The sequence below is a fragment of the Chelonia mydas genome, chromosome 1 (genome assembly GCF_015237465.2).
Source record: "Chelonia mydas isolate rCheMyd1 chromosome 1, rCheMyd1.pri.v2, whole genome shotgun sequence".
Lineage (NCBI taxonomy): Eukaryota > Metazoa > Chordata > Testudines > Cheloniidae > Chelonia > Chelonia mydas.
Window position 1 is genome coordinate 144,666,552 of NC_057849.1, and position 27,762 is coordinate 144,694,313.

The 27,762-nt window shown below is 40.8% G+C and overlaps 1 protein-coding gene across 3 annotated transcripts in view; it reads left to right on the top strand.

The window, feature by feature from the left end:
* The window catches only part of LOC114020260, a 51,801-nt gene that overhangs the window by 11,698 nt on the left and 12,341 nt on the right, over positions 1 to 27,762 (top strand). The window contains exons 2-8 of one of the 3 annotated variants that reach the window (XM_037902001.2): positions 7,587 to 8,590; positions 13,482 to 13,649; positions 18,278 to 18,365; positions 22,173 to 22,348; positions 24,362 to 24,569; positions 26,244 to 26,325; positions 26,955 to 27,046. In XM_037902001.2, coding sequence (XP_037757929.1) covers positions 7,676 to 8,590; positions 13,482 to 13,649; positions 18,278 to 18,365; positions 22,173 to 22,348; positions 24,362 to 24,569; positions 26,244 to 26,325; positions 26,955 to 27,046 — 1,729 coding nt within the window. In that variant the 5' untranslated portion in view covers positions 7,587 to 7,675. Of the gene's footprint in view, positions 1 to 7,546; positions 8,591 to 13,481; positions 13,650 to 18,277; positions 18,366 to 22,172; positions 22,349 to 24,361; positions 24,570 to 26,243; positions 26,326 to 26,951; positions 27,047 to 27,762 lie in introns of those variants that run through there. The other 2 variants (XM_037901993.2, XM_043538009.1) reach the window with 2 other exon arrangements.

Here is a 27,762-nt window from a genome sequence, read left to right on the forward strand (position 1 = left end):
GCAAGAGGTAATGCCTTTCATAGGGATTTAGCATTTTGCACTAGGTAAAGTTGATTCTTGTTTGGTGAGCTACATAGTTCATAACAAACATTTTATGGCTATGTAGCAAACACTTAAGTATTACCTTATAGCATGGGATACAGACATTATAAATAGAATACATGAAGCAGCTTTCAAGCATTTCAAAAAAGTATAAACACATGGTTACAAGTCCAATACCCATCTTAACCATACTAACACACAGGTGAGCGAGACTGTTTTCCAGCAATAAATTTGTCAGTGCTCAGCTGAGGCTGACAATCTTGTCAAGAGCTGGCAAAATTAAAACCATGCAAGCAGAATAATTTTGTAAAAATATGGGTAGAGGCAAATACAACTAAGTATATACGAGCTCTCACCCTGTTCTCAAGGCAGGGGATTTTGACACAATTTTACCATAGTGGTATCTAACTTCTTTTTAAACTGATAAACACACAGACAGGCAACCACACAGACATGCATTTAAATTTGTTTTTAATTTATTTTAGCAAAACACAACACAACACACACACACACACACAGCACCATTCCTTTTTTTTTTTCCCTTGTGGTTTGGGCTAGTTTAAACAACTGGCACCTGCAATTCTTTTTCCTTTGTTAGTTTGCAGACACAACTGATAATTTATTTTTTGTATTTTTAATGTGTGTTTGTATGTAACTTATTTATAAAATAATACACAGACTGATTTGAAATAAATGGATGGTTATCTATACAAGAATATGCAAATTGACTAGATCGTAGTGTATCTTGTACTGTGCTGGTTTCAGTATCAGTTTTTCACTCTCCTTCCACCTCCTTGTATTGCTCACTCTTTCTTTCCCGCTATTGTGTTCTCCACCTTTTCCATTATATCTTGTATTGTTAACATCAATAGGTGTTTACCTGAATGCTCAATATTTAGAAAGACACCAAGAACCAAAAAACCCAATAATTAAGTTTTCCCTATTGCTTTACAACAGCTCTTAGTCAATTCTCTTCAGTATTTTACTTGAATAGGCAGTAGCATTGTTAAACTGTGATAAATAGCTGCAGATGCTTTTATTTAAAAGAACATTTTTGTTAATGCTCTGTTGGGAGCAGTAAAAGGAAGTAGACTTTACTTATTTGCCCAGTCAGTTCTGCTTCCAGATGGCCTCATCAACATCTGTTGAAATTGGGACATTTCTTCTGAGTAAAGATTAAATAGCTTTGTTGAATAAATGGTCAGTCTCTGAACAGTTTTGAGTATAAACCTCCCGCATTTCTGGTAAATCTCATATGAAATGTGACACAACAATTGAGATTATTCAGAACGTGGTAAGAAAGCTCTATGTTGTACTAAGCTAAAACCATAAGAGTGCATGAATGTACCTTACTAGGTATTACAAAACCCTCCCACTCAAGTTGAAGTAAGGCAATTGCTATGCAGGATTTGTGAATTAATTCCTTTTTATCTTGGGAGGTATGAGACTTGACTAAAAGCAAGTCCCTCACAGGTAGTTTCGCCCCCCACTTTGTTTCCCTTTTACTATTAAAAGTACTTTAAAAATATCAGATAACTGGATAACATACTTTTCTATAACTGTCTTTGTGGTATATGGGAAAATATTAGTTTTATTTTGTTGGTTTGTTTTTATAGAAGTCACAGAATGGTAGTATAGCTACATGAGTTTCAGTCATTCAGCAAACACAAGAAGTTAGCTTGAAATAAACACACAGCCATGCAGGCCATCATAGACAAATAATATAAGAGACAAATATAATGGCAATCATTAAGAGTGTTTCTGAACACAGTAAACGTTAACCAATATTTTCAAAAGTTACCAGTGATTTTCAGAAAGTAAAATCGTAGTCCTTTCTGAAAATCAGACCCTGTCAAGGTACCTAGAAGTTGGGTACCCAAAAACTGACAACCAAAGACACTTGTCATTCTTAAAAATCTTGGCCATATTGCCAAAAAAATTAACTTTAATAAGGAGAAAACTTCTGCAAAGATAGCTTCTTAGCTCAATAGTATTTATAGCATCCAAAATGAAAATGATCCACATATTCAAAAATGTGTTGTATGAATCTCTGATTTAGGCTAGTCATTATTTCCAGGCTAAGCACTATCTCTAAGGAGAGAAATAGGACCACCACAAACCACAGTTTTCTCTATCCTTAGAATTTTTCCTATATTAGCAATAGGGTAGAATATCCTGAAGTGTTGGGGAGCCAACCTCAATGTAAACCATCATTAAACATTTGGATGAAAAATTACAATTTTTTTTTTTTTTGAAAACACAAGTCAATAGAAAAACCACTTGCTCTAGGAGCTTCATAACAAGAACATAAATGAATTACACTTGGAACTTCCTCTCTAGGTATAGGATTATCTAATTGTCTTGGTACTTGAGTGCCTTGTCTAATAGTTCTTTAATGTTTTTTAATTAACTGCTTATAGGAATAAAAAGTTTTACAGTAAATTTCAAATTCAGCTACAACAGCTTTTAGTCTTCCTGTACTTTACAAAAATTTCAGTTTTGGAGGTTTTATCCACTTTTTGTTTTGAAAAGCAAGCCATTTGCCCCTTTCCCTTTTTTTCCAATGAGAGAACTGTTTACTACATTGCATGAGCTTATCATCTTTTTCCCACAGAGAGAAGAATTTAATTGTACAAATTAATATCTTATGAATCTTCGAGGATCCACTCTTTATCTACTTAAAAAAAATAATAATAAAGAGATTCCTTACTGGAAGACCTAGCTAGGTAATTATTTTCTGATTTGAAGAAGGGGCAAATAAAGGCACTTTAACTCCTGCTTTGACAGCATCCCATTTTGTTCTATATAAAGTGTTGTTATGCTTATTAAGTAAAATAATATCCAACTTTCCTTGGCATAAAGTTTTGCTGTTAAGATGGGGTTACTGTTATTATTGCTAGGAACTGTTTACACAGGCCCTTTACCAAAGAGTTTACAATCTGAATGCACAAGACAGACAAAAAACGGAGAGAAAGGAGATGCAGGAAGTCTCTAGAAGAGCTGGGAATGAAAACCAGATCTCCTGAGACCGAGCTCAAAGGCCTAACCACTGGTTATCAAATCAGAGCAGGGCAACCATATTTCCCAAAGGGAAAATGGGACACCGCAAGGGGTAGCGTGAGGGCTCCATCCCCCCGCACAGGGCTGGCCCAAGCCACTTGCCCAAGGCCTGCTTGGGCCCCCCCTCCATGAGGCTGGAGCTGGCATCACTGCTCACTCAAGCCATGTCTGCCCCTCACTTGAGCCCTGCCTCTCTCACACCCCCCACCACATATGGGACAGGCATGGCCACTCGCTCGCCCTCCTCTGCACTCCACTTTGACTTGACCAGTTGGCAAGAACAAACGGGACAAATCCACTTTTGCAAGTAAAGTCAGCAACTATATGTTACAGTCTAATAGGTCTTCATTCTCCATTATATAACTCTCATTAATTGCTTTAATTTACAGTAGGATTCCCAAATGCCCATTCAAGCCAGGCTGAAGTTATTGCACTGACATAAAATACGCTTTTAAAGTTTATGAAGAAGTAATTGCTGTAGACTCAGATCAGTAACAGTTAATTCTCAATAAATGTTGTAATACTCATATGGTATGTTAATTTGCACTAACGTATCAAATTGAAATAGTTACATTTAATAATGACAGCTAATATGTGTTCAAATACCACCAGATTATGGAGAAGATGGAAAATAAAGAACAAGCTGAACAGCAACTGAACGACCCTGTTAAGGAGTGCACTGGCTGCAGTGTTTTGCTTCCTTCAGTGGATTCTCTTACTATCAAGGGCCAATCTTAGTAAGTGCTGAGGCCCCTCAATGCCCATAGAAATCACTGAAGTTGAGGGAACTCAGCACCTTCCAGACTTGGACTCAGAGATAAAAAGGAATAGCAAATATTTTTCTTTGAGACATAGAATAAAACAGTTGTACTTGTACTCTGTGAATCACAAAGGCTTAATTTAAATTCTATTGTTGCTAGGTGATAGGTTTCCAAGGTCCTGATTCCGGAAGGCACATGAGCAAGAGGTTAACTTTAAACATCCAGCTAGTCCCATTGAAGTCAAAGGGAATACACACACACACGCTAAGTATCTTGTTGAACTGGGGCCCAAATGTCAACACTTAATGAGCTTGTGCAGTGCCTGTGCTCTCCTTGCTCTATGGGCAGCACCATGCCTGCCTATTACATGGTTTTTCTAGAGCCTTCTCATTCTTGGATTGCAAGACTGTAGTATAGCCCACAATATCTCAGGAGTGGAATGGTGTTTTGTTTTTTAGTACAGAACTTATTAAAACCGAATTTTAAAAGTTCAAATATTTGTATCCAAGCTATTTTATTGAAGTATTTTGATGATTGTTTTCTTTATAAAGCCATTAGGCGGCACTATTTCATAAATATATCAGATCTACTTACATCAGAAGTTTTCAGCTTGTTCATCCTCAATAGCAATTTTCCAGAAGTCGTTCTGACTATGTTAATAATATCTGTGATTATTCCCTTCTGGAGACTTGTGTATCAGGGGGTCATGTCAGAAAGTGTGTGTCTGTTACAAGCTGTAGTTATTTAGGGTCAGATTCGGACACCCTTGCTACTGGTGAATAGTACCTTACTCTGAATATTCTCATTGAAATCAATGGGACTATGCTCATGGAGCAAGCTGTTCTCAGGGTGAGCATTGCTATCAAATGACCAGGGAGAAGTATAAAATTATTGCTCAGGCATGCAGGAGTGAAATCAGGAAGGCCAAATCACACTTGGAGTTGCAGCTAGCAAGAAACGTTAAGAGTAACAAGAAGGGTTTCTTCAGGTATGTTAGCAACAAGAAGAAAGTCAAGGGAAGCGTGGGCCCCTTACTGAATGAGAGAGGCAACCTAGTGACAGAGGATGTGTAAAAAGCTAATGTACTCAATGTTTTTTTTTGCGTCTGTCTTCACGAACAAGGTCAGCTCCCAGACTACTGCACTGGGCAGCACAGCATGGGGAGGAGATGACCAGCCCTCTGTGGAGAAAGAACTGGTTCGGGTCTATTTAGAAAAGCTGGACGAGCACAAGTCCATGGGGCCGGATGCGCTGCATCCGAGAGTGCTAAAGGAGTTGGCAGGTGTGATTGCAGAGCCATTGGCCATGATCTTTGAAAACTCATGGCGATTGGGGGAAGTCCCGGATGACTGGAAAAAGGCTAATGTAGTGCCCATCTTTAAAAAAGGGAAGGAGGAGGATCTGGGGAACTACAGGCCAGTCAACCTCACCTCAGTCCTTGAAAAAATCATGGAGCAGGTCCTCAAAGAAACCATTTTGAAGCACTTAGAGGCAGGGCCGGCTCCAGGCACCAGCATTCCAAGCAGGTGCATGGGGTGGCAGTTAGAAAAGGGCGGCAGTTCCGCCAGCCGCCGCGGCAAATTGGCGGCAGCTTCTTCCTTTTGCCGTCCGCGGCGGCAGTTTTTTTCACTGCTTGGGGCAGCAAAAACTGTAGAGCCGGCTCTGCTTAGAGGAGAGGAAAGTGATCAGGAACAGTCAGCATGGATTCACCAAGGGCAAGTCATGCCTGACTGATCTAACTGCCTTCTATGACAAGATAACTGGCTCTGTGGATGAGGGGAAAGCAGTGGACGTGTTGTTCCTTGACTTTAGCAAAGCTTTTGACACGGTCTCCCACAGTATTCTTGCCAGCAACCTAAAGAAGTATGGGCTGGATGAATGGACTATAAGGTGGATAGAAAGCTGGCTAGGTTGTCGGGCTCAATGGGTGGTGATCAATGGCTCCATGTCTAGTTGGCAGCCAGTATCAAGCAGTATGCCCCAAGGGTCGGTCCTAGGGCTGTTTTTGTTCAATATCTTCATTAATGATCTGGAGGATGGCGTGGATTGCACCCTCAGCAAGTTTGCAGATGACACTAAACTGGGAGGAATGGTAGATACACTGGAAGGTAGGGATAGGATACAGAGAGACCTAGACAAGTTAGAGGATTGGGCCAAGAGAAATCTGATGAGGCTCAACAAGGACAAGTGCAGAGTCCTGCACTTAGGATGGAAGAAACCCATGTACTGCTACAGACTAGGGACCGAATGACTAGGCAGCAGTTCTGCAGAAAAGGACCTAGGGGTTACAGTGGATGAGAAGCTGGATATGAGTCAACAGTGTGCCCTTGTTGCCAAGAGAGCTAACGGTATTTTGGGCTGTATAAGTAGGAGCATTGCCAGCAGATCAAGGCACGTGATCGTTCCCCTCTATTCGACATTGGTGAGGCCTCACCTGGAGTACTGTGTCCAGTTTTGGGCCCCACACTGCAAGAAGGACGTGGAAAAATTGGAAAGCGTCCAGCGGAGGGCAACAAAAATTATTAGGGGACTGGAACACATGACTTATGAGGAGAGGCTGAGGGAACTGGGATTGTTTAGTCTGCAGAAGAGAAGAATAAGGGGGGATTTGATAGCTGCTTTCAACTACCTGAAAGGGGGTTCCAAAGAGGATGGATCTAGACTGTCCTCAGTGGTAGCAGATGACAGAACAAGGAGTAATTGTCTCAAGTTGCAGTGGGGGAGGTTTAGGTTGGCTATTAGGAAAAAAAATTTCACTAGGAGGGTGGTGAAGCACTGGAATGCGTTACCTAGGGAGGTGGTAGAATCTCCTTCCTTTGAAGTTTTTAAGGTCAGGCTTGACAAAGCCCTGGCTGGGATGATTTAGTTGGGGATTGGTCCTTAATATTTATGATTAACCACCTGGATTCGGTTCTCAAGCCTGCCACATACATCCTTTTCAAGCTACTTAATCTTTCCATGCCTCAGTTCCCGCTCTGTAAAATGATAATCCTTCCCTCCCGCTCAAGAATGTTGTGTGGATATATTTGTTAATGTTGTAAAATGTTCAGATACCATAGCGACGAGGGCCATAAAAATACCTATAACACATTATCTGTGAGGGAAGTAAATATGTTCATATCCTGGCTAATGGTTGCTGAAAAGAGTTGTGTGATAAGACTACGAGGACCTGATTCTGAGAGAGAATGATCACCCTCCTCCCGCATCTCAAAGCAGCTCAACACTTCACAGAATGCAGCCCTACATCTGTGTTGATTTCAAAGGAAAATATTTCAAAGGCACGTAATGTGCATTTATTCTTTTCGATGAGTCTCAAGATTTGTCATGCCTCAAAGTAAACACCAATTTATGCTTCACTTTGGATTGGTAAATCTTGATTTTCACCTCAAGACAAGTCAAGGGCTAAATTCACCAATGGCAACTGAGTTGTCTTCTCTCATACAATGGTGGGGGATTTCCCATATCTATAGACTACAGCCATTTAACGCATAAATGAACTGGAGCACAGAAGTCTTGTGAGACTTGCTGAAGGTCAAATAAGAGGTCAGTGGGAAAAGCAGGAACCAAATCTAAGTATTCTGACTCCCTGTCACTTTCTCTAGCTGCTACATCCATTGCTTTTCCTCACATTTGTATTATACTTGTATATTGAAAATATGACATGGCTGAGATGCGCCATGGCACATTCCAGCACTTTAACAAAATTATATTTGTTTTTGTCAGGATTCTGAGCAGAGTGTTGTTGCTGATTGGTCACTTTGATACTGCAAGTTCATACTAAACCTCGCGGAATTAAACAAGTATGAATAACAATGCCAAATGCAGCATCGGATGCAAGCTCAAGGAATGCTGAAGGAGCTCAGCTTCAGGATGACAACATGACAACTTCTCCAGACTGGAACAGAAATGCCCAGGAAAATGATACTGCTCTGAAAGAAAAAGAGCAATCTGGCATGGCTGCTGGAGCCAGGGAGCCAAGACTGAGGGAGCCACTGGGGCAGATAACTAGCTGGAGTTCGCAGACTTTCCTCAGTAAGGAGAATGAGGACGAATCCTTAAAATATTCCAGATATAGATTAGGAGGGTCAGCTGACAGTGTATGGTCTCTTGCTTCTTCTGAGCCTTTTGACCCACTTGAAAGAAAGCGGTTGAGATCTAGCCAATCAGAGTGTGCTTTGGCACATTCCTCAAGCATAGCTCAAGGCAGCACATATGGAAGACATAAACCAACACCAGATACTACTCAGGACATTGTGGATGATATACTAGGTGATGAAGTTGCTTTAAAAATATCTGTTCAGCTGATTAGTAATAATAATAATAGTCCAGGTGCTACTCACAGCATGGCTTCCAGAGACATTTACCCCCAGATGCACACTGGACCAGCAAGTCAGGGTGAAGCTGCCTACTTAGAACATTCTCCAGATACTGCACCTTGTTCGCTTGCACCCTGCTCAAGGTCAGAGGGGCTTCCAGAAGGTGGGATGCCAGATGGACAAGCACTCAGCTTGGCTAATCCGCAGAATTTGCTTGATTCACGTGAAATGCTGATGTTGTCAGAGACAGAAACAGCAGCATCGCAATGCTCCTGTAATGGATCCTTTGCCATAAAGAGTCAGGAAAGTCCTGGCTTTATCCAAGGGATTAAGGTGATTGCAGCATTGTCAAAGAGCGCATATGGCAGTGGCACATCATCAGCTGCAGACAGAGTGTCTGACGCTCATAAGGTAAAAAGCCTCTATCTATGTATGTGAGAGTGCTGAGAAGCAGTGTGTTTTCTACTGAATACAGGAACATAGAAAACAAACTAGGGTTTTCATGGTTTGGGGGACTGGAAGTGGAATATACTGCTTTACTGTTAAAATTCAGATCACATTGCTAGTGGGTGGAATTTCCAAAATCATCTCAAGGAGTTAAGTGAAGAGCTCCTATTGAGTTTCAGTGGGAGTTGGGCCCCTAACTCCTTTGATGACACTTGAAAACCCCACCCAATGATTGAATGTTTTTTCACTTGACTATTCCGTGGCCTCTGTGGTCCCCGCTCCTTGTGCACAGGGGAGCTCAAGAAGCCAGTAACAACTGGCATTGGTTGGCTGTCACAGCTAAGAGGCCAAGAATTGAGCTAACCTCTTGTACCTAGTGGTAGGGTGAAAGGTGATCTCACCCAAACAGCCTGGACCAAATTCACGGGGACAGTTGCATTCTGTGCTGTTCCCTCTCACAGGAATAGACAAAGAACCTGAGACTCCAGCACTGCCATTTGTCAGCCCTAAATTCACATAAACATTTTAAAGTAATGGAACCATATATAAATCTTGCTATCACCTCCCCCTGCTGCCTCTGCCTAACTAGCTGAAATGGGTGTTTGTTTTTTTCTTATTTCTGTTTTTTTTTATTTAAATGCATACATATATCCTCTTAAGTTGAGAAAATCCACTCATTAAAAACAAAAGGGAAGGGAAAAAACAGCTTCTGTTCATCTCCATTTCTAAAGCACACAGCAGGAGGGCTCGAAAGAGAGAATGGACCTTTACAAAGAGCCCTGCTGTCTCCCACACCAGAAGTGAAGGAGGATGGAGGTGGGGAGTGTGCAGGGAAAGCCAAGGATAGGAGAGGCACAAGGACAGATGTGGGAGCAATACTCAACACACTTAGAACGAGGGGGAACAGGAGAAGGGAAAGCAGCTTTATAGTAGCTACTCATCGTATTGCTGGGGTCAGGTAAGGCTGCGGAATTTTCTTTGGAGTTAATAGATGCTACATGGGGTAAAAATTGCAGATACTCTTGCTTAGGGCTATATGTGGAGTGGGTTTATTGTGTGGGTGTTGATGGGCATAAGGAAGGAGAAGCTGCTTTATAGAAGCAGTTCAGGGCTGCACTTGGGGTTAAGGAGCACTGCAGCATGTCGTCTTGTTCGGAGATCAAAGTAGGAATCAGGGCTTCTAATCTGCCATGTCCTACTGCCGGCCTCATCATCCACCGCCTGTGCAAAGCTGGGCTCAGGGAGAAAATTAAACCAACGCTGATCGTACCAAAACAAAGTAACGTCAGTCTATTTTTTACTTGACTATTTTTAGCAATGCTTACGTTAGCACATGGTAACTGGTAGATTTTAAAATAATACTGTTGTCAAGGGGTACAATACCATTGACAGCCAGCTTCGTTATAGTTATTAGTACATGAACAAAGGAACAAAAAGAGTTACCTTCAGCTTCACTCTGGCAGGAGAAAGATAGTTTACTAAACAAAAAGAGGCAACAGTGGAAAAGAAATGCGGGGCCTGATTTTCTCATTTACACTAAGATTCCTTTACATTAGTCTGGCAGTGCAAAGGGGTCTTCAGATGTGCTTTATTTACATTCAAGGCTACTTCAAGCCTCAGTGTACGTGAGAATCAGGCCCCTAAATTTCAAGTTACTAATAAAGATTTATTGAGAGTAAGGCTGTCAAGTGATTAAAAAAATTAATCGTGATTAATTGCACTGTTAAACAATAATCTAATACATTAAATGTTTTTGGGTGTTTTCTACATTTTCAAATATATTGATTTCAATTACAACACAGAATACAAAGTGTACAGTGCTCACTACATTTATTTTTTATTACAAATATTTGCACTATAAAAAACAAAAATAGTATTTTTAAATTCACCTAATACTAGTACTGTAGTGCCATCTCTTTATCATGAAAGTTGAACTTACAAATGTAGAATTATGTAAAAAAAACTGCATTCAAAAATAAAAATGTAAAACTTTAGAGCCTTCAAATCTACTCAGTCCTATTTCTTGTTTAGCCAATCGCTCAGACAAACAAATTTGTTTACATTTGCAGGAGATAATGCTAACCGCTGTTTGTTCACAATGTCACTACAAAGTGAGAACAGGTGTTCTCATGGCACAATTGTAGCCAGTGTTGCAAGATATTTACGTGCCAGATGCGCTAAAGATTCATATGTCCCTTCATGCTTCAACCACCATTCCAGAGGACATGCATCCACGTTGATGACGGGCTCTGCTCGATAACAATCCAAAGCAGTGTGGTCCAACACATGTTCATTTTCATCATCTGAGTCAGATGCCACCAGCAGAAGGTTGATTTTCTTTTTTGGTAGTTCGGGTTCTGTAGCTTCCGCATCGGAGTGTTGCACTTTTAAGACTTCTGAAAAGTCATGCTCCCCACCTCATCCCTCTCAGATTTTGGAAGGCACTTCAGATTCTTAAACCTTGGGTCGAGTGCTGTAGCTATCTTTAGAAATCTCACATTGGTACCTTCTTTGCGTTTTGTCAAATCTGCAGCAACAGTGTTCTTAAAATGAGCAACATGTGCTGATTCATCATCCAAGACTGCTATAACATGAAATATATGGCAGAATGAGGGTAAAACAGAGTAGAAGACATACAATTCTCCCCCAAGGAGTTCAGTCACAAATTTAATTAACACTTTATTTATTTATTTTAAACAAGCATCATTAATATGGAAGCATGTCCTCTGGAATGGTGGCCAAAGCATGAAGGGGCATATGAATGTTTAGCATATCTGGCACATAAATACCTAGCAATGCTGTCTACAAAAGTCTCATGCAAACTCCTGTTCTCACTTTGAGGTGACATTGTAAGTAAGAAGAGGGCAGCATTATTTCCTGTAAATATAAAGAAACTTGTTTGTCTTAGTGAGTGGCTGAACAAGAAGTAGAACTGAGTGGACTTGTAGGCTCTAAAGTTTTGCATTGTTTTGTTTTTGAGTGCAGTTATGTAACAAAAAAAATCTACATTTATAATTTGCACTTTCACAATAAAGAGACTGCACTACAGTACTTGTATGAGGTGAATTGAAAAATACTGTTTCTTTTGTTTATCATTTTTACAATGCAAATATTTGTAATAAAAACTATAAAGTGAGCGGTGTACATTGTATATTCTGTGTTGTAATTTAAATCCATATATTTGAAAATGTAGAAAAACATCCAAAATATTTAATAAATTTCAATTGGTATTCTATTGTTAAAGAATGTGATTAAAACTGTGATTAATCTCAATTTTTTTAATCGTGATTAATTTTTTTAAGTTAATCGTGTGAGTTAACTGCATTAATCAACAGCCCTAATTGAAAGTGATGGCAGGTATTGTAATTACCTGTGTACAATTAACTCAAAAGAAAACCAGCGGAGAGCACATACAACCAAGAGACATATTGTATATTAATAGAGTAAATTTGCCAAGCACCAAATGTTGCTGTTTCAGACAATACTGAACCTTTCACAATAGGCTGGATTTGCTATCATCCCAAACAGTGTGGGCAGAAATTCTCCTTTGCTGTAGGCTGACAATCACCCTGCACAGTGCCCTTTTAAATAGCTGGATAGTACACAAGTTAGGATTATAAATGTTGGAGCTGTCCAAAATTAAAAGTGGCTTTCACAGTTTAATGAGTCCTGCCCCTTCTCTGTACACTGAAGTGATGTTCTGAGCTGATCAGATTTTGCTACGAAGCAAGTGTTCAGACCCTCTGATCCCCCTGGTATTGACTGACATTTTGAATGGCAGGCCACAACTGCAGCTGCTCCAGCAGTCTTGCTCGCTGGAGCCTCATCTCTTGTGCTCTGTATTGTTTAAAGCCTAACACAAAGGGTGACGTGGATGTAAATGGCAGGTAATGCCCTCGCACAAGGAGCTTTGGGGATGCTGAATTTGGGATGCATGAGCACAGAGTGACTAACTAAGACAATGAAGGTAAAATGAAAGAAACAGCTGTTAAGTTTGGACAGGGATTTAAAACAAAAAACCTGAAATACAGCCTTTGTGCACAAAACAATAAAATAAAGGGTCCTTCTTGATGGCAGCTTGTCTAAAATAAGCCTTCTGTGTGTAAAAACCAGATAAATCATTCCACTTGCTACTGAGAGTCTGACGTGGTATGATATTTGTGTGATTATATGCTGATGCCTAGAAGATGCTTTTGCAGCATACAGTATTTACATACCCTGAATGCTGATTATCTGCCAGAAAAATACATTTATAATTTGATCTGCTTAACAGTCATTACCTTCAGGGACATTTTTGGCTCAACAAAACTTAAATGACTGCAGAAATTTCATTTGACCAGTTCCTTTTCTCATCTTGAATGCACTGTGTTGCTCCAAGATCCCACTTCTATCTATTGAGTCTTTTATCAATATTTATATTTAGTCTTTGATGACATCTAATTTTAATGGCTCTCTGCTTGTGTAACTGCTTATTCAACTTTAAAAGTTTACCCTGTACAGACGTAGGTGACTTAAAAAGAAAATGTAAGCCATATCATAGGGATATAAACATTCTGAAATTATACTTCTGGTTTAGGTGTTCATTCAAATACATAACCATCCACAAATTATGATGTATATATTAGAGAGGTAACAAGCTAAGAATTGTTTGCCTGACATTTAAAATACCATATTTAACTGGGTCTAATGGTAAATGGTTCTTCTATTTCAGCTACATGGTATATTTTTAATATATAATTTAACATGTGAACTCGTTCATTGTATCTGTGGTCTCAGCTGCTTTAGAGCTCTCACTTTTCTGCCAACAGCAGACTGTTAATAACTAGAATACCCTTTGTTATACTTTAAATACTAGGCAACAGAGACAGAAGAATCTCAGGATATATCCGTGCATCTGCTGCAATCCCTGGTTGAGAGAGCAGAGGAAATTAATCAGCTCATGAAGAAAGTGCAGATTGAAAACCAGCAGCAGTTGGAGAAACGGGGCCTGCTTTCTGCAGAAAATGAAAGCTTCAAAAAGGAGGTAAAAAGGATTTTACTCATTTTTTACTGTGACTTTTCTGTATCTCAAGTGTGTGATGCCTCATTCTGGTAAAAATAGCTGTGAAGTCCTGAAAAGAGAATGATGTGTTCATGCAAGGTTTGTTTTAGAATCACTGAATTGGAGAAATGTAGGGCGGGAAGGGACCTCAAAAAGTCAATGAGTCCAGCTCCCTGTGCTGAAGCAGGAGAAACTAAACCTAGACCGCCGATGACAGGTGTTTGTCCAACCTGTTCTTATAAACCTCCAGTGATGGGGATTCCACAATCCCCCCTTGGAAGCCTATTCCAGAGCTAACTACCCTTATAGTTAGAAAGTTTTCCCTAATGTCTAACCTAAATCTCCCTTGCTGCAGATTAAGATCATTACTTCTTTTCCTACCTTCAGTAGACATGGAGAACAATTGATCACAGTCCTTTTCAAACAGCCCTTAACATATCTGAAGACTGTTATCAGATCCCCCTCAGTCTTCTTTTCTCAAGACTAAACATGCCCTTTTTTTTTTTTTAAACCTTTACTCATCATGTTTTCTAAAACTGTTTTCATTTTTGTTGCTCTCCTCTAAGGGTATGTCTATACTACCCGCTGGATTGGCAGGCAGCGATCGATCCAGCGGGGGTCGATTTATCGCATCTAGTCTAGACGCGATAAATCTACCCCTGAGCGCTCTCCCGTTGACTCCTGTACTCCACTGCCACGAGCGGTGCAGGCAGAGTCAACGGGGGAGTGCCAGCAGTCGACTCACCTCAGTGAGTAGGTCTAAGTATGTCGACTTCAACTACATTATTCACATAGCTGAAGTTGCGTAACTTAGATCGATCTTCCCCTCCCACCCCCCGCAGTGTAGACCAGGGCTAAACTCTCTCCTATTTGTCAACATCTTTCCTTAAGTGTGGCACCTAGAACTGCACACACTACTCCAACAGAGGCCTCACCAGTGCTGAGTAGAGCAGGACAATTACCTCCTGTGTCTTACATATGACTGTCCTGTTACTACACCTCAGAATGATATCAGCCTTTTTCGCAACTGCATCACATTGTGGACTCTCATTCAGTTTGTGACCCACTATTACCCCAGAACTTTTTCAGCAGTACTACCACCTAGCCAGTTTCTCTCCATTTTGCAGTTGTACATTTGATTTTTCCTTCCTAAATGAAGTACATTGCACTTCATTGAATTTCATCTAGTTGATTTCATACCAATTCTCTAATTTATCAAAGTCATTTTGAATGCTAATCTTATCCTCCAAAGTGCTTGCAGTTCCTCCCATGGTTGGTGTCATCAGCAAATTTTATAAGCATACTTTCCACTGTATTATCCAATATTGAAAATATTGAATAGAACCAGACCCAGGCCTGACCCCTATGAGATCCCCACTACATTCACCCTCCCAGTTTGAGAGTGAGCCATTGATAACTTTGAGTATGGTCTTTGAACTAGTTGTGCATCCATCCTTATAGTAATTTAATCTAGACTGAATTTCCCTAGTTTGCCTATGAGAAAGTCATATGGGACTGTGTCAGCTGTCTTCCTAAAAATCAACATATATCACCTCTATTGCTTTTCCCTCTACCTACTAGCACCGTAACCCTGTCAAAGAAGAAAATATAGGATGATTGATATATATATATATATATTTTTAAATAAACAACACTTTAAAAAATGAGAGAGACAAGTAGAACAGAGGGCATATTTCTTTAGTTTGATACCAGTAACGCTAGTTGATGTAGTGTCCTGATCTTGCTGCACTTTACACTTCTGCTGCTAAATGTCTGGGAAATTAGAGTCACCTGCCAATATTGCATAGAAGTGAAACCTCTGAATACATGCAGATAATTATCTGTGGTCAGGATCCCTTTCAACATGCGAAAGATATGAAATAAACGTATTGATATTGCACATGCAATTCTTTGTTACCCACATAATCCTTTGACTCGGTCTTTTGTGACCAGTACAGTTCAACTGTATTTAATATTATGTCTGGGTAGAACCTAATATTGCCTTAGAAATTGTAAGAGTTGGGAACAAATCTTTATAAACTACTGATGATTCCAGATATTTGTTCCCTTGTTCCTCTTTTGAAGATATCCAAAAAACAATAATAATATAATTGGAGATTTGTTGTTACTAGTCCTTTCTCTCCACTTTGCTACCCCCGGAATAGTCACGAGTAAACAGAGGATTGCAAAACTCAAGGATGTGTCCATGTGTATATGGGAGGGGTTATATATTTGTACAATTGAAAATAAAACCATTTTTGTCTCAATAGCAGGGCAGTTAATTTTAGATTTGGTACTGTTGCATTGCATATACTTTAGTTTGATAGCTTTCCACTGGATGCTACATGTTCAGTGGGCAAATTTGATTCGATATTATGATTTTTTTTTCTGACAAGCAGGGTGTGTAATTGCACACACAAGTTTAACAATTGCACATGCAGATGAAAGACCGGCATGCAAAAGTTACTAGAATGGACCCTTTGAACTTTCAGTTACCTGATTCGTTCAGTCACTGCAAATGAATGCAACTTGAGCATGGAATGTCCCACATAAGTCCTTTGAAAAGAGAGAGAAGCTTTCAATCCTCGGTTAAACAAAAAACCTCTACTACTACAGCATCCCCCATAACCTATGAGCAGTGTGCACCTACTACCAGGGGGTGCTTCAGACAGAAAATCCCAGTTGCACCTCAGGTTGATCCACAGACACTGAACATTAAACCCCCAAGTCGTTACTCACTCACTCTGGCTGGGGAGACTGATTGTCCAAAGTCATGTTCTAATTGTCTAGTTGGGCCCTTTGGATGTGGTCAGCAACTTATTACACCAGTTCCGAGTTGTGCCCCACTGAGATCTCACCAGCACAAAGACATTTTAAAAAACCCTACATCCATCATGCTTAATAAGCTAAAAAAATTAAAAAAAAAAAAAATTCTCTCCTTATCCTCTTCCCCATCTGTGCTCAAAACAGACAGTGGAGGGGGCTGAGGAGCAAAGCAGCATTTGGATGGGGGTGAAGAAAGGCCTGGATTGGAGGGCAGTGTTAAGTTGTTGCCTACTCCTGGAGTTCAGATGCCTGGTTGCCAGCAGGTTGTGGCCCACTGGTCGCGGTCAACTCTGTCATAAAAAAGAAAAATTACAAAATTAGGAATTCTTCAATATCTCCAGTTTCATTTTTGTGAAATGATGTGGTGAGTTGAAGGAGGCATTTGAATCAGAAACTGCTGCTGGGTAACAGCAGAAAAGAGGGACCCAAAGAGTCCAGAGAACTTCAGAAGAAAAAAATAAAAAGACAAATGTTATAAAAAACTAAGTTAACAATAAATAGATTCAAAATGGAGAAAACCAGTCTTTTACCATGAGCTGGGTTTCCATGGAAAGGATACATTGCACACACCCGCTTTACCTCACAAATAAAGGTCTTTTAGCAAGGATACCAGTAGGCAAATTAGTGACCAATAGTGGCTTCTTTCGACTCCCATTGACGTCACTGGAAAGACTCCCATTGACTACTATGATGCAAATCAGGGCCAAAGTGCACTTTTTGGGCAGTTGAAGGCCATCAGTTTGTGGTCTCCTGTCTTGCAGTATACTTGTAACTGTACCATCACCCCATCAATGCACACTCTGTTGCAACTTATTGGCACACACAATGCCTGCTTCTCTAATACCCCTCCTCCTTCCCTGTTTCAAAGTAGACCTGCCATTATACATTAATGTGATCACAGACATACATCCTTCAGAGCTGAGGAGACATGTTTATTTTGGCCCACCTGCTGTTGAAAATGAGAGTTTGTCCTTGGTGTATATTACCTATTGACAAAAGGTTTTGATTGAGTGATACCTGGAAAAACAATTGACATAACCCCCCTTAATGACAATTTAATGCACTCAGTAACAGTAATGCTGTGCATAACATCAAGCAGGCAAAGTGAAAAAAATGTTATTTGAAGTACATTCAGTTAAGTTGATATAAGGATCAGTCCTTGAATAAAATCAAAATTATTCATTTAGCTGCAGTATATTGTGAAGTAACATTTAAAGCAGCCGCAATAACAAAAGCTACTCTAAACGCCCCAACATACAATTAATTCATTTTTTTCATCCCATTTCCTTGCCTCTCTGTTTCGCTTATGTGAACAAATAACCGACTTCAACCGAAAAACTGGTTATAAATTGGTGGTACTCAGGATCACAGTGTACAGCCATGCAGCTAACACCAGCAAGGAGTTCCTTTAAAAGGGGCTGTAGCAAATCTGGGCCACAGAAATGAAATGCTTCGGAAACAGATAATCTGGGCTCTTCACTAGACAGATGGCAATGGTAGGAAAGGAGATAAAAATAGCTTTGAACTGTTGAGCTGCTGCAGATGCATGGTCAAAACAGAAGATGCGCTGCAATCCTGAAACTCAGGGCAGCTTCACATTTTTATTTACTAAGGAGCATAAGAATGAAGGAGAAAACTAGGGAGTGAAGAGTAAACTTATGTGTAATAGTAAGAATGAAGAGAAAACTAAAGCAAGTAATAAAGGGAAGAAAACTCCGGAAAGCTGTTAACATTTCCTTGGTAATAAATGCTATTAATGCTAAACAAATGGATTTCATTATCAGGAGGCAAGGAGTTTTAAGGAAAAGATGACAACTCCCAGTCACCTCAGCTTGGACCACAGCTCACCTTTAGTACTACAGCAGCAAATTGGTATGAAGCAATGTCATTTATCTGGGTCTGTTGTTCCTTTTCTTTGTCGGACACATTCACAAATTAGCACATTCTTTTTGGCAGGACATCTTTCACCCAGCAATTAGAAGCTACAGTAGAACCTCAGAGTTACAAACTGACCAGTTAACCACACACCTCATTTGAGCCCGGAAGTACACAATCAGGCAGCATCTGAGACCAAAAACAAACAAAAAAAAGCGCAAATACAGGACAGTAATGTGTTAAATGTAAACTACTAAAAAATAAACGGAAAGCAGCATTTTTCTTCTGCATAGTAAAGTTTTAAAGCTGTATTAGGTCAATGTTCAGTTGGAAACCTTTGAAAGAACCATAACATATTGTTCAGAGTTACGAACATTTCAGAGGTACGAACAACCTCCATTCCCAAGATGTTCATAACTCTGGGTTCCACTGTAGCTTAAAACAAGGAGCTCAGGTAGAATTTGCTAAATGACATATGGGTATAAAATATCACTGAAGAGTTTTAGCAAGACTAAAAAAAACAAGAACATTTAAGGTTGATCTGAACAAACTAGGATTATTATTTGTATTATGGTAGCACCTCGGTCCCCAACTGAGATCAGGGCCTTGTGATTCAGATTAAGAAATGATCCATGTCCCAAAGAGCAGACAAAGGATTTGGAAGGAAAGGGCTATGACATATAAGCAGAGTTAACGAAGGGATGATTGGGAAGTGTCATGTAGTTCCATGATTTATTGTTGCTGTGTTCCCTTTCTTTCTCCCTCACGTTTTGGGTGGAGTGTTGGTTGGAGGACTTTGGACGGAGGAGATAAGGTTTTTATGGGCCCTTGTGTCCGTAGAAGGGGGCTCTCCCAGCACAGTTCTGGGTCCAGGGACAATGTGGGGAAGGATAATCCCTATTGAGTCTAAAACTAGGCACAATAATGCTAAGAAAAAGGGAGGATCCCCACTGTACCTGTAACCTAGGTAATAGAGAGATTATTAATGATATGGAACAAGTTAATAGGAAAGATGGACGTGTGGACTGGAGACATATGTTCAGTTTCTGGCTCCTTTGCAAACTTTCTATATGACCTTGGGCACAAAATCATAAACAACCCTGTGTCATTTCCCTCATCTCTTGTAAACCCTCATGTAGGGGGTGTGCTGGTGGCAGGCTTCCATGATGCTGTGGGATTCTAGGCCATGCTACAGCCCAGGACAGGATGTTCAGGCACTGCTCTGACTTACCACAAGGGCTTGTTCAACCCTGGAGCAGCGTAGAATCTGAAGGACGCAATGGTGGCATTTCTGTACTCCATATCCCTTCTGCCACACCCTCCCTCCCTCACTGTTTCCCTGGTCTGTGCAGCTCAGATTTGCCAGGCTCTTCCTGGAGTTCCTGAGCTTTTCCTCTGCATAATCCAAAGAGCTTTAGGGCATTTTTGAAACAGAAAAACAAATTCAACCAAGCTGTAGAAAATAAGAGCTTGTTACTTCCTTGTTGGGGTTTGTTCTGAAGTCATGAATCGTAGTTCCTGAGAGCATTTTAAAATTAATCTCTCCTTGTTCTGTCTGTTAAATGAAAATATTAAACTAAACATTTCCATTAAATTCTCATATCTTCTTAAGGTTCATATGCTGGCTAACACAAAATCTCTGGTACTGTAAGCAAGTTCTCTGGCCGCCCATATCAGAGTTACTGCACCTTTATATTTACCTCAGGTGAAAACTTCTATAAAAACATTAACAAAAGAGAAGTCACACGAAGAGGGAGAAAAAAACAACCAAATGCTCAACCTCTGTTTTTAGATGTTAAACTTTGAAACGGTCTCCATTTTGTAGACTTTTAAAATGTCAACAAATTGACAGGTCATGCTGCATTACAAAACTGCTTCTGGGAAATCATGGTACTCCGCTATATTAGGTAAGGGCTTGTAAAGACTGGCTGATGTCCAGAGGCCAGGTGAAAAACTAAGAGGTTATTCTTGGTTTCTGACAGACCTCATGACTGTCATGTTAATATATTTTTAAAAAACATTTCTTTTTGCACTCTGGGGTCCAATCCGGCACTGGGCACCGCTGCAGTGCCACTCCCCACATGCACAAAACTTCCGGCTAGTAGATCTCAGTGCAGGGTCTAGGCCGGGGGTTCTCACGCTGGGGGTCATGTGAGGGGTGGGAGGTTGCCAGGGGTCACGAGATTATCATGTGGGGGGGTTATGAGCTATTAGCCTCCACCCTCACACCCCGCTTCACCTCCATCATTTACAATAGTGTTAAACATAAACAAGGTTTTTAAGTTTATAAGGGGGGGTTGCACTCAGAGGCTTGCTGTGTGAAAGGGGTCACCAGTACAAAAGTCTGAGGACCACTGGTCTCGGCATACACGTACAGAAAATATATGTAGTTCTTTATCCAAGTACTATCTGAGAACTTACTCAGACCTCATCACCATTGTACCACACAATCATCGGATGGCATTCCCCCTCATAACTCTCTTCATGATGTAACAAAACATTTTCCCCAGTTTACAGTGCAGATTCACTGATTTATGCAAAGCCATACAAGGAGCCTGTGGCTTGTATGTGAACCCAGGTCTTCTGAGTCCCAGTCTAGTGTCCTATTCACTAAACCATGTATTTTGCTTTATATTGCCATATTAAATGCTATGGGTGGAGTAACGTGAGTGATGGAATTTAGTTGTAACTCTTACTAACATTAAAGGGAGCCACACATCAAAACTCTTAGCTTATCACATTGATCATTTATTCCTGGTACTCAACTTTGCCCTCCACTAACACAACAAGCTAATCCAATATTTGTAAAATAACTGTACAAACAAAAAAAGACTATTTAGAAACTTAATGGATTTTTTTCCCTTGAGCTTTCTTTTCATTATTTCTCTCCTCTAATACACAAATAATCATATGAGCAAAAATAGGGTAGCAATTCCACCTGGGAATGGGCAAATTTTAATCAATAGAACTTCTTACTAACTAAGACCCTGATCCCCTAAACACAGACTTACTAAACTCTAGGCACGTTAATAGTTCCATTGACCTCAATGGGACTGCTCATGTGCCAGAAATTAAGCACCGAGAGGAGCGTTCACAGGATCGGGCCTCAAAAAACTTCTCCGTATTCAGCTTCATGTTGTCTTTCATTCCATCTATATTGCATTGGAAAGACACTTTATGGTTGTTCAGTATCTATTAATCATAAGATTCAGCACTTGCTAAACATTAAGCGTTTCTCAAACTTCATTGCACCGCAACCTCCTTCTGATAACAAAAATTAGTACATGACCCTGAGAAAAGAAACCAAAGCCTGAGCCCAAGCTCCGCCACCCCGGGGTGTGAGTGTGTGTGAGAGAGAGAGAGATAGAAGCGCCAACGCTGAAGTCCCAGATGCAGGGGGCTGTAACCTGAGCCCCACCGCCCAGGGCTGAAGTCTTTGGGCTTCGGCTTCAGTCCTGGGCAAGTCTAATGACAGCCCTGGTGACCCCATTAAAATGGGGTCATGACCCACTTTGGGGGCCCAACCTACAGTTTGAGACCCACTAACCTCTAATCCCTTTGCCAGAGATGCAGCTACATTTTATTACTCACCCTCCCCGCCCCCATTTAAAGAGTTGGCCCAGGCCACAGCTGGATTTGGTGTCAGAGTTATTAAGACTTAGGAGTTCCCAAATCCTAATTGGATGCTCGGAGCACTAGCCCACAGCTCTTTCTCCTTAGGAGTGCATTGTCAAAGAACGAATGCAAGGTATGTTTCCCTTTTGACATATCCAAGTCACACACGCTGATACGTTTGTTTTACAGCAAGTCTTAAGAATCAGGTTGGTGATCTTCTGGGGGCCAATGAGGCTGCTGTTCTGGAGCTGGCAAATGCAGACGAAGAGATTTCACAACTGAAAAATGAAATGGCTCAATTAAAATCTGAATATCTGCAGAAGATAAAAGAATGCAAAGAAGAAAATCTTCTTCTCAAGGAAATGGTAAGGAATCTCCCAGGCCAGAGAAAACCTAGCTCAGGGGTGGCTCTGAGCCGCGTACGATAATCTTCAGAAGTTCGAGAGCCGGGACGTGCCTGCCTTGGGGCTTCTGCCCTGTGGGGATGGGGGTCTTCTGCCCCACAACTAACACCTTCTGGGGGTCAGGGCTTTAGCCCTGCTCCTACTGAAGCCCCGAGACTTCCCATCCTGCTACGCAGAAGCCTGAGGCGACATGGGGGGGCACCTAGGGTCATGTTCCACCCCTACCCCATCTTTGCAGAGTTTGCTGGCCCACTTGGCCACATGCTGCTGCCGGGCCCCCTCCGTGCATGGCAGCTTCTGAAGCTGGCAACCTGGGAGCTACAGCTGTGGGGAGAGGCAGCAGCAAACACCTGAGAGCTGCAGGGAGGGGCCACTGAGGGTAAAGAGGGTAAAGTTTGGGCTTGGGGGGCATAACTCAAGCTGTCGGGGGGGCAGACCTTTAAATTGTGCCTCCCCCCCCACTCTCAGCAGGCACCAGTCATCTCTGGCAGAAGCCCCAAGCTCCCCCCACCCCAGTTGGTACGTGGAGAATGGGGAGGTGTAAGAAGAACTTGCACTGGCTGTGCTAGCTCTGTAGTACAGTGTGAACATAAAGCTGAGGGGAATTTGAATTTGGATGGCTTGAGTTTCTCTAGCTTTCCCTTCTGGCTGATGGACAGCGTGTTACTGGCAAACTCAGGAGAAAGCCACAGCCAGCCCAGTGTATGACCTTCTGGAAAGGGGAAGAGGGGGGAAAAATGAGCAGAGCTGTAAGGGGACTCAGTCTCACAGGTCTGTCCCTTCTCACAAGAGTCATTTACATTTTACGCATTAAAATGCATGCAAGTCTCCGTTTGGTTGGCCAAAAAAAGCATCACAATGAATGTACACGGCTGTCTTGTATTATAGCAAAATGAACCAAGGAGAATATCTGGTTTATCAAACAGACTCAGGCCTGTGCGTTCTCTTTCCTCCTGCTCCCACCATGCTGGCTTTGCACTGTGTTTTTACCAACTTGCTATTTTTTATACGGTACCTCTAGTCTTTACAACAGGACATCAAGCTCCATCTCATTGAACAAAACAAAAGTGATCTGCTTCACGTACAGTAATTAGGCCCTGATCCGTCAAGTCCTTTACTCCCGAGAGCAGTCCAATTGAAGTCAATTCCTTCCTCGCACGGGATTGTCCCTGTGCGTAAGGTTTCTAGGATTGGGCCCCTAACTGAAACTAATGTCTCAATATTGACAAAGTAGCTTCTTTAATAAAACAAACTTGTTTTTAGTAGTATTTATGAGCAATTGAGGAAAGGGCAATATGGTTATATTTCAATTCCAGTTTTAAAGAACAGCACCGAAAGCTACTGGGAAGCATCTACACACACTGCTTTTATGGCTATAAAAAAATTTACTTTCAGTTTTAAAGGTAGGCAACGTGGTATGGGGATTTCATGATACACTTGGTGATCTGTATGGCTCATGAACACATGTACATTTCACTCCTTGGCTGATAGATTATTAGAGTCACAGCCTGCGCTTAAATGGCTTAACCATATTTTGCATAATGCCCTGCTATTACTCTATTAGCATCATTGTTGTTATTATATTTCTCCCTTTTTTTATCTTATAGGCTTTCCTATACTACTGCAACTTCCCAAGCAATTATTCTTGCTGTGGAAAGCATGCAGGTAGAATTCAAAGCAATTCTATGCATTATTTTAACTCAGATCTGTATTTAAATGAGCATTACAAGAGCTCAGAGAAGATTATTTGACTTCAAAAGCACATTTAAAAAGTTAGCTTCTGCTTTCTTATGTCTGTACTTTATATAATCTCAGTCTCTCTCTCTCTCTCTCTCTCTCTCTCTCTCACACACACACACACACACACACACAAACTTCTCTCTCCAAAATGTAAAATCTCACCGCAGCTACTCTCCAGGCATTATCTAAATGCTATAGGCAATGAAATAATGTCATGCCATTTTTATTTTAAAGATGAACAGGGTGAGCAAGAGGCACGCTCCACTAGCAACCTACGAGCAGGACCTGCATGAGGAGATTTTTCAAATAAGACGCGAGTCCAGGAGGTTGAGAGAACTCTGTCACCAACTAAATGAGGAAAACCACAGACTGAAAGAAGAGCTATGGGATGTTAAGAGGGAATACGAACGGCTAGCGCAGATGGCAACAGCCAGAAAGAAGGGTAAAGCAGGCAGCCCAAAAATGTCATTTTACAGTTTATTTCTCAGGCTCTTTAGAGGCCTAGGAAAAGACAAGCAATGAAATGCATGACACGGATGCACAGCATTTAAAACATTTTAACGGTTCTACTTGAAATGGTTAGAGTTTCAATAAAATACTTCATGAAAAACACATAGCTCCCCTCTACAGCATGTGATATCCCATCATTTTGGAAGTAAAATACAGAGCAGGGTGTTCTAAACTCTGTTCTGTATTTTCTGCCACCGTGAAGTACACCATCTTACCCCAGGCTCTAATAAGAACAAGAGCTATAAAAAGAGTGTGTTGGTGAAATGTAATGCACCCTTGTTTTATTTCTAAGACTCCAGCTTTTACTGGAAAAACCAACTAGTCAATTTGTTTCAATTTCAGTCATTACTCTTCTTCCATATATTGTACCATGAATGTGGTGCCTTGCATAAGTACACAATTTACAACCAGGCCTGTACACTTCAGAACAATTTTTCTTGTTATGATTGGAACTCTGTGCCATACCGATCACACTTGAGACTGGGCAAGCATGCCTTTACAGGATGGATGTTATTCACAGTTTGAATTCTATTATGTACACTCAGCCCCAAGGGCTCAGGATAGCCAACAGCCTCTCTCAAGACAGGTTTCGGGCCTATAGAATGGTCCCTAAATCTTACTCGGTTAACTTTCTGCTGCTCTCATTTTATACATTCCACCTTTTTGAAGCAACAGTTCCCCTTTAGAAAAGTTCTGAGCCCCAGTCTGAATGATCTTTGACAAATGAGAGACTGATTGAAACCAATTGGAAAACGTGTACGTGTAAAAAGGGCAAAGCAGGATCAATAATGGTCCTGCTTGAAAAGTCATTGGGATGAGAGAGTGAAGGACACAGCTATGGAAGAATGAATAGACAAAGCAATGGCACCATTCTGTGGATATAGAAGCTGGTTCAAATGCTCATTAGAAAGCACTAAAAAGTTATAAATGAATTAGATACACTTTTTTTTTAAAAAAAAAAAGATGAATTGTATCCCTTCTGCCATTTACTGAGGAGACACATTTGAGCTACTGGAACCCTTATTCATAAGAGAACAGCTATTGAGCATTGCAGCATGCACACATTCCAAAGGTTCCACATATTTGTTGCATTGAAAGCCCTGATTCAGCAAAAGCCTTAAACATATCCTTAAGTACAGGGCTGAAGCCCCATTGGCAAATGAAGGCCAAGGAAAAGGTTGGAAGAAGGAAATGAAGGATGGAGAGGAACAGGAAGAGCAAGGCTTATATTGGAGGGATAAAAGGAAGGAACAAGACAAAGCAAACAACCAATCAGCACAGTGCACCTGAGTGAAAATGGTGGGAATTTAGATAGATTTTTAGCAATTAGAGGTGTTTCAAATCCTTCAAAGATCAAAACCTGCTTCCTTTACAAAGTTTAAACTTGAATGTTCAGAAATCAGCCCATTTATTTTTTCATTTCAGTTTTATTATTTGAAAAATGGTCTTGTTAATGTAAAGATTGCCATCTTGCGCCAGCGCTTTTTGAATCTCTAAAAACTACCCTGAGAAAAACGGAGAAGTGAAAGGCAGGTAATTTGACAATAGACATATCAATAGACAGTAGGCAAAAAAATAAACTCTGCATTCAACTACCCTTTTTTAGGCCAGACCACAACATTAATTCCTTGGACTGATCTTTGCAAGAAAGACTCTCAGACTAGAATTCTATCATCATCGCAATATGGGTAAGTCATGGGAGAAATGCATGTAATCTTTTTCTATTAACCTTATGCTAGCCAGGGAATGACGCTATAAGCCAGCAGTACACATTAAGAAGAAATGAGTCAAACTGGACATCATGGAAAAAGCTGCATGAAGTGTAAAATAATGGTATTACCATAATCAACACTTTACTCCCCGCTTACCAGAACAGCAAGTTGTACTCCAGCCTTTACAAGCCCCCTTTGTATTTTGTTTTTGTACTCAATGCCCATCTATGCTGAGCAATTCTATAGGCACACAGTTTTTACTACCTAAACAAGTAGTGGAAATACATAATAGATGTATCTTATTCAATTTCCCACCCACAGAATGTGATAAATTGTACCTTCTTGTCAAAAATCTGCTTTAACCAACCAGTATGTCAGACTCTGTTTTGGATATGATGTGCTAAGATTTGAGCAATTCTGATAAGTATAATTCTCTCCAAGCTCCCATCTGCTTTCACCAGCTTTGGAAATCTTTGTTTTGATATGAGTTGTATACCTCCTCCCCCCAGAAATAAACCTAATGATCATGGTCATGATCCCTCATGTTCTTTAAAGAGCAATAGACAATCAGTGGTAGTGTTTTCCCATATCTTTGCTCTTAGCAGGAAAGAAGGTTTACAAACAGATGAGATGAATGGAATTCCCAGCAGCAGAATGGTGTCTGTACTCAAAGTTTTCAGCCCCCGTGCGTGTGATGGTAAGTGATGTTGAGTTTGGAAATTGCCATGCTGGGATTCAAATTTAAAAATGGGCCTTCATTGGCTTGTGCTTCAGTAATAAAAGGTGTGATACTGGGATTCTTAGCTGTATTTCCAAAAACTTGCCAATTGAAGTCTTACTGGGTTAACACGCACATGCAATGAGCTCTGTGCGGGCTCCTTATGCACAGCTCATTACAGGGCTATGGTGTGAAACAAGTTAAATGAGGATCCAACATAAAGGATCCAGATAGAGTGGCTATCATTTTGTCTTTCTGATGAAGAACAACTTTACTACTATTAGTGTTTTCCTTACCAGCTGCATAAGCACTAAGTTTCCCCCGTTTAACACCACAAAGTCCAGGGGTTCTCAAACAGGGGGTCACGAGGTTATTACATGGGGGGGGGGGGTCGCAAGCTGTCAGCCTCCACCCCAAACCCGGCTTTGCATCCAGCATTTATAATGGTATTAAATATATTAAAAAGTGATTTTAATTTATAAGGGGGGGGGGTCACACTCAGAGGCTTGCTCTGTGAAAGGGGTCCCCAGTACAAAAGTTTGAGAACTACTGAAGTAGCCTAATGCCTACATTTTTAAGCCAGCCACACTGCAGTTAAGGTTAAATGATCCATAACCAGTGCTTCTGAGATGCCTTGGTCTATAAGAGGTGATAAGAATGAACTTCTCTTTTGTCTTCTTACCTTCATCACTTTT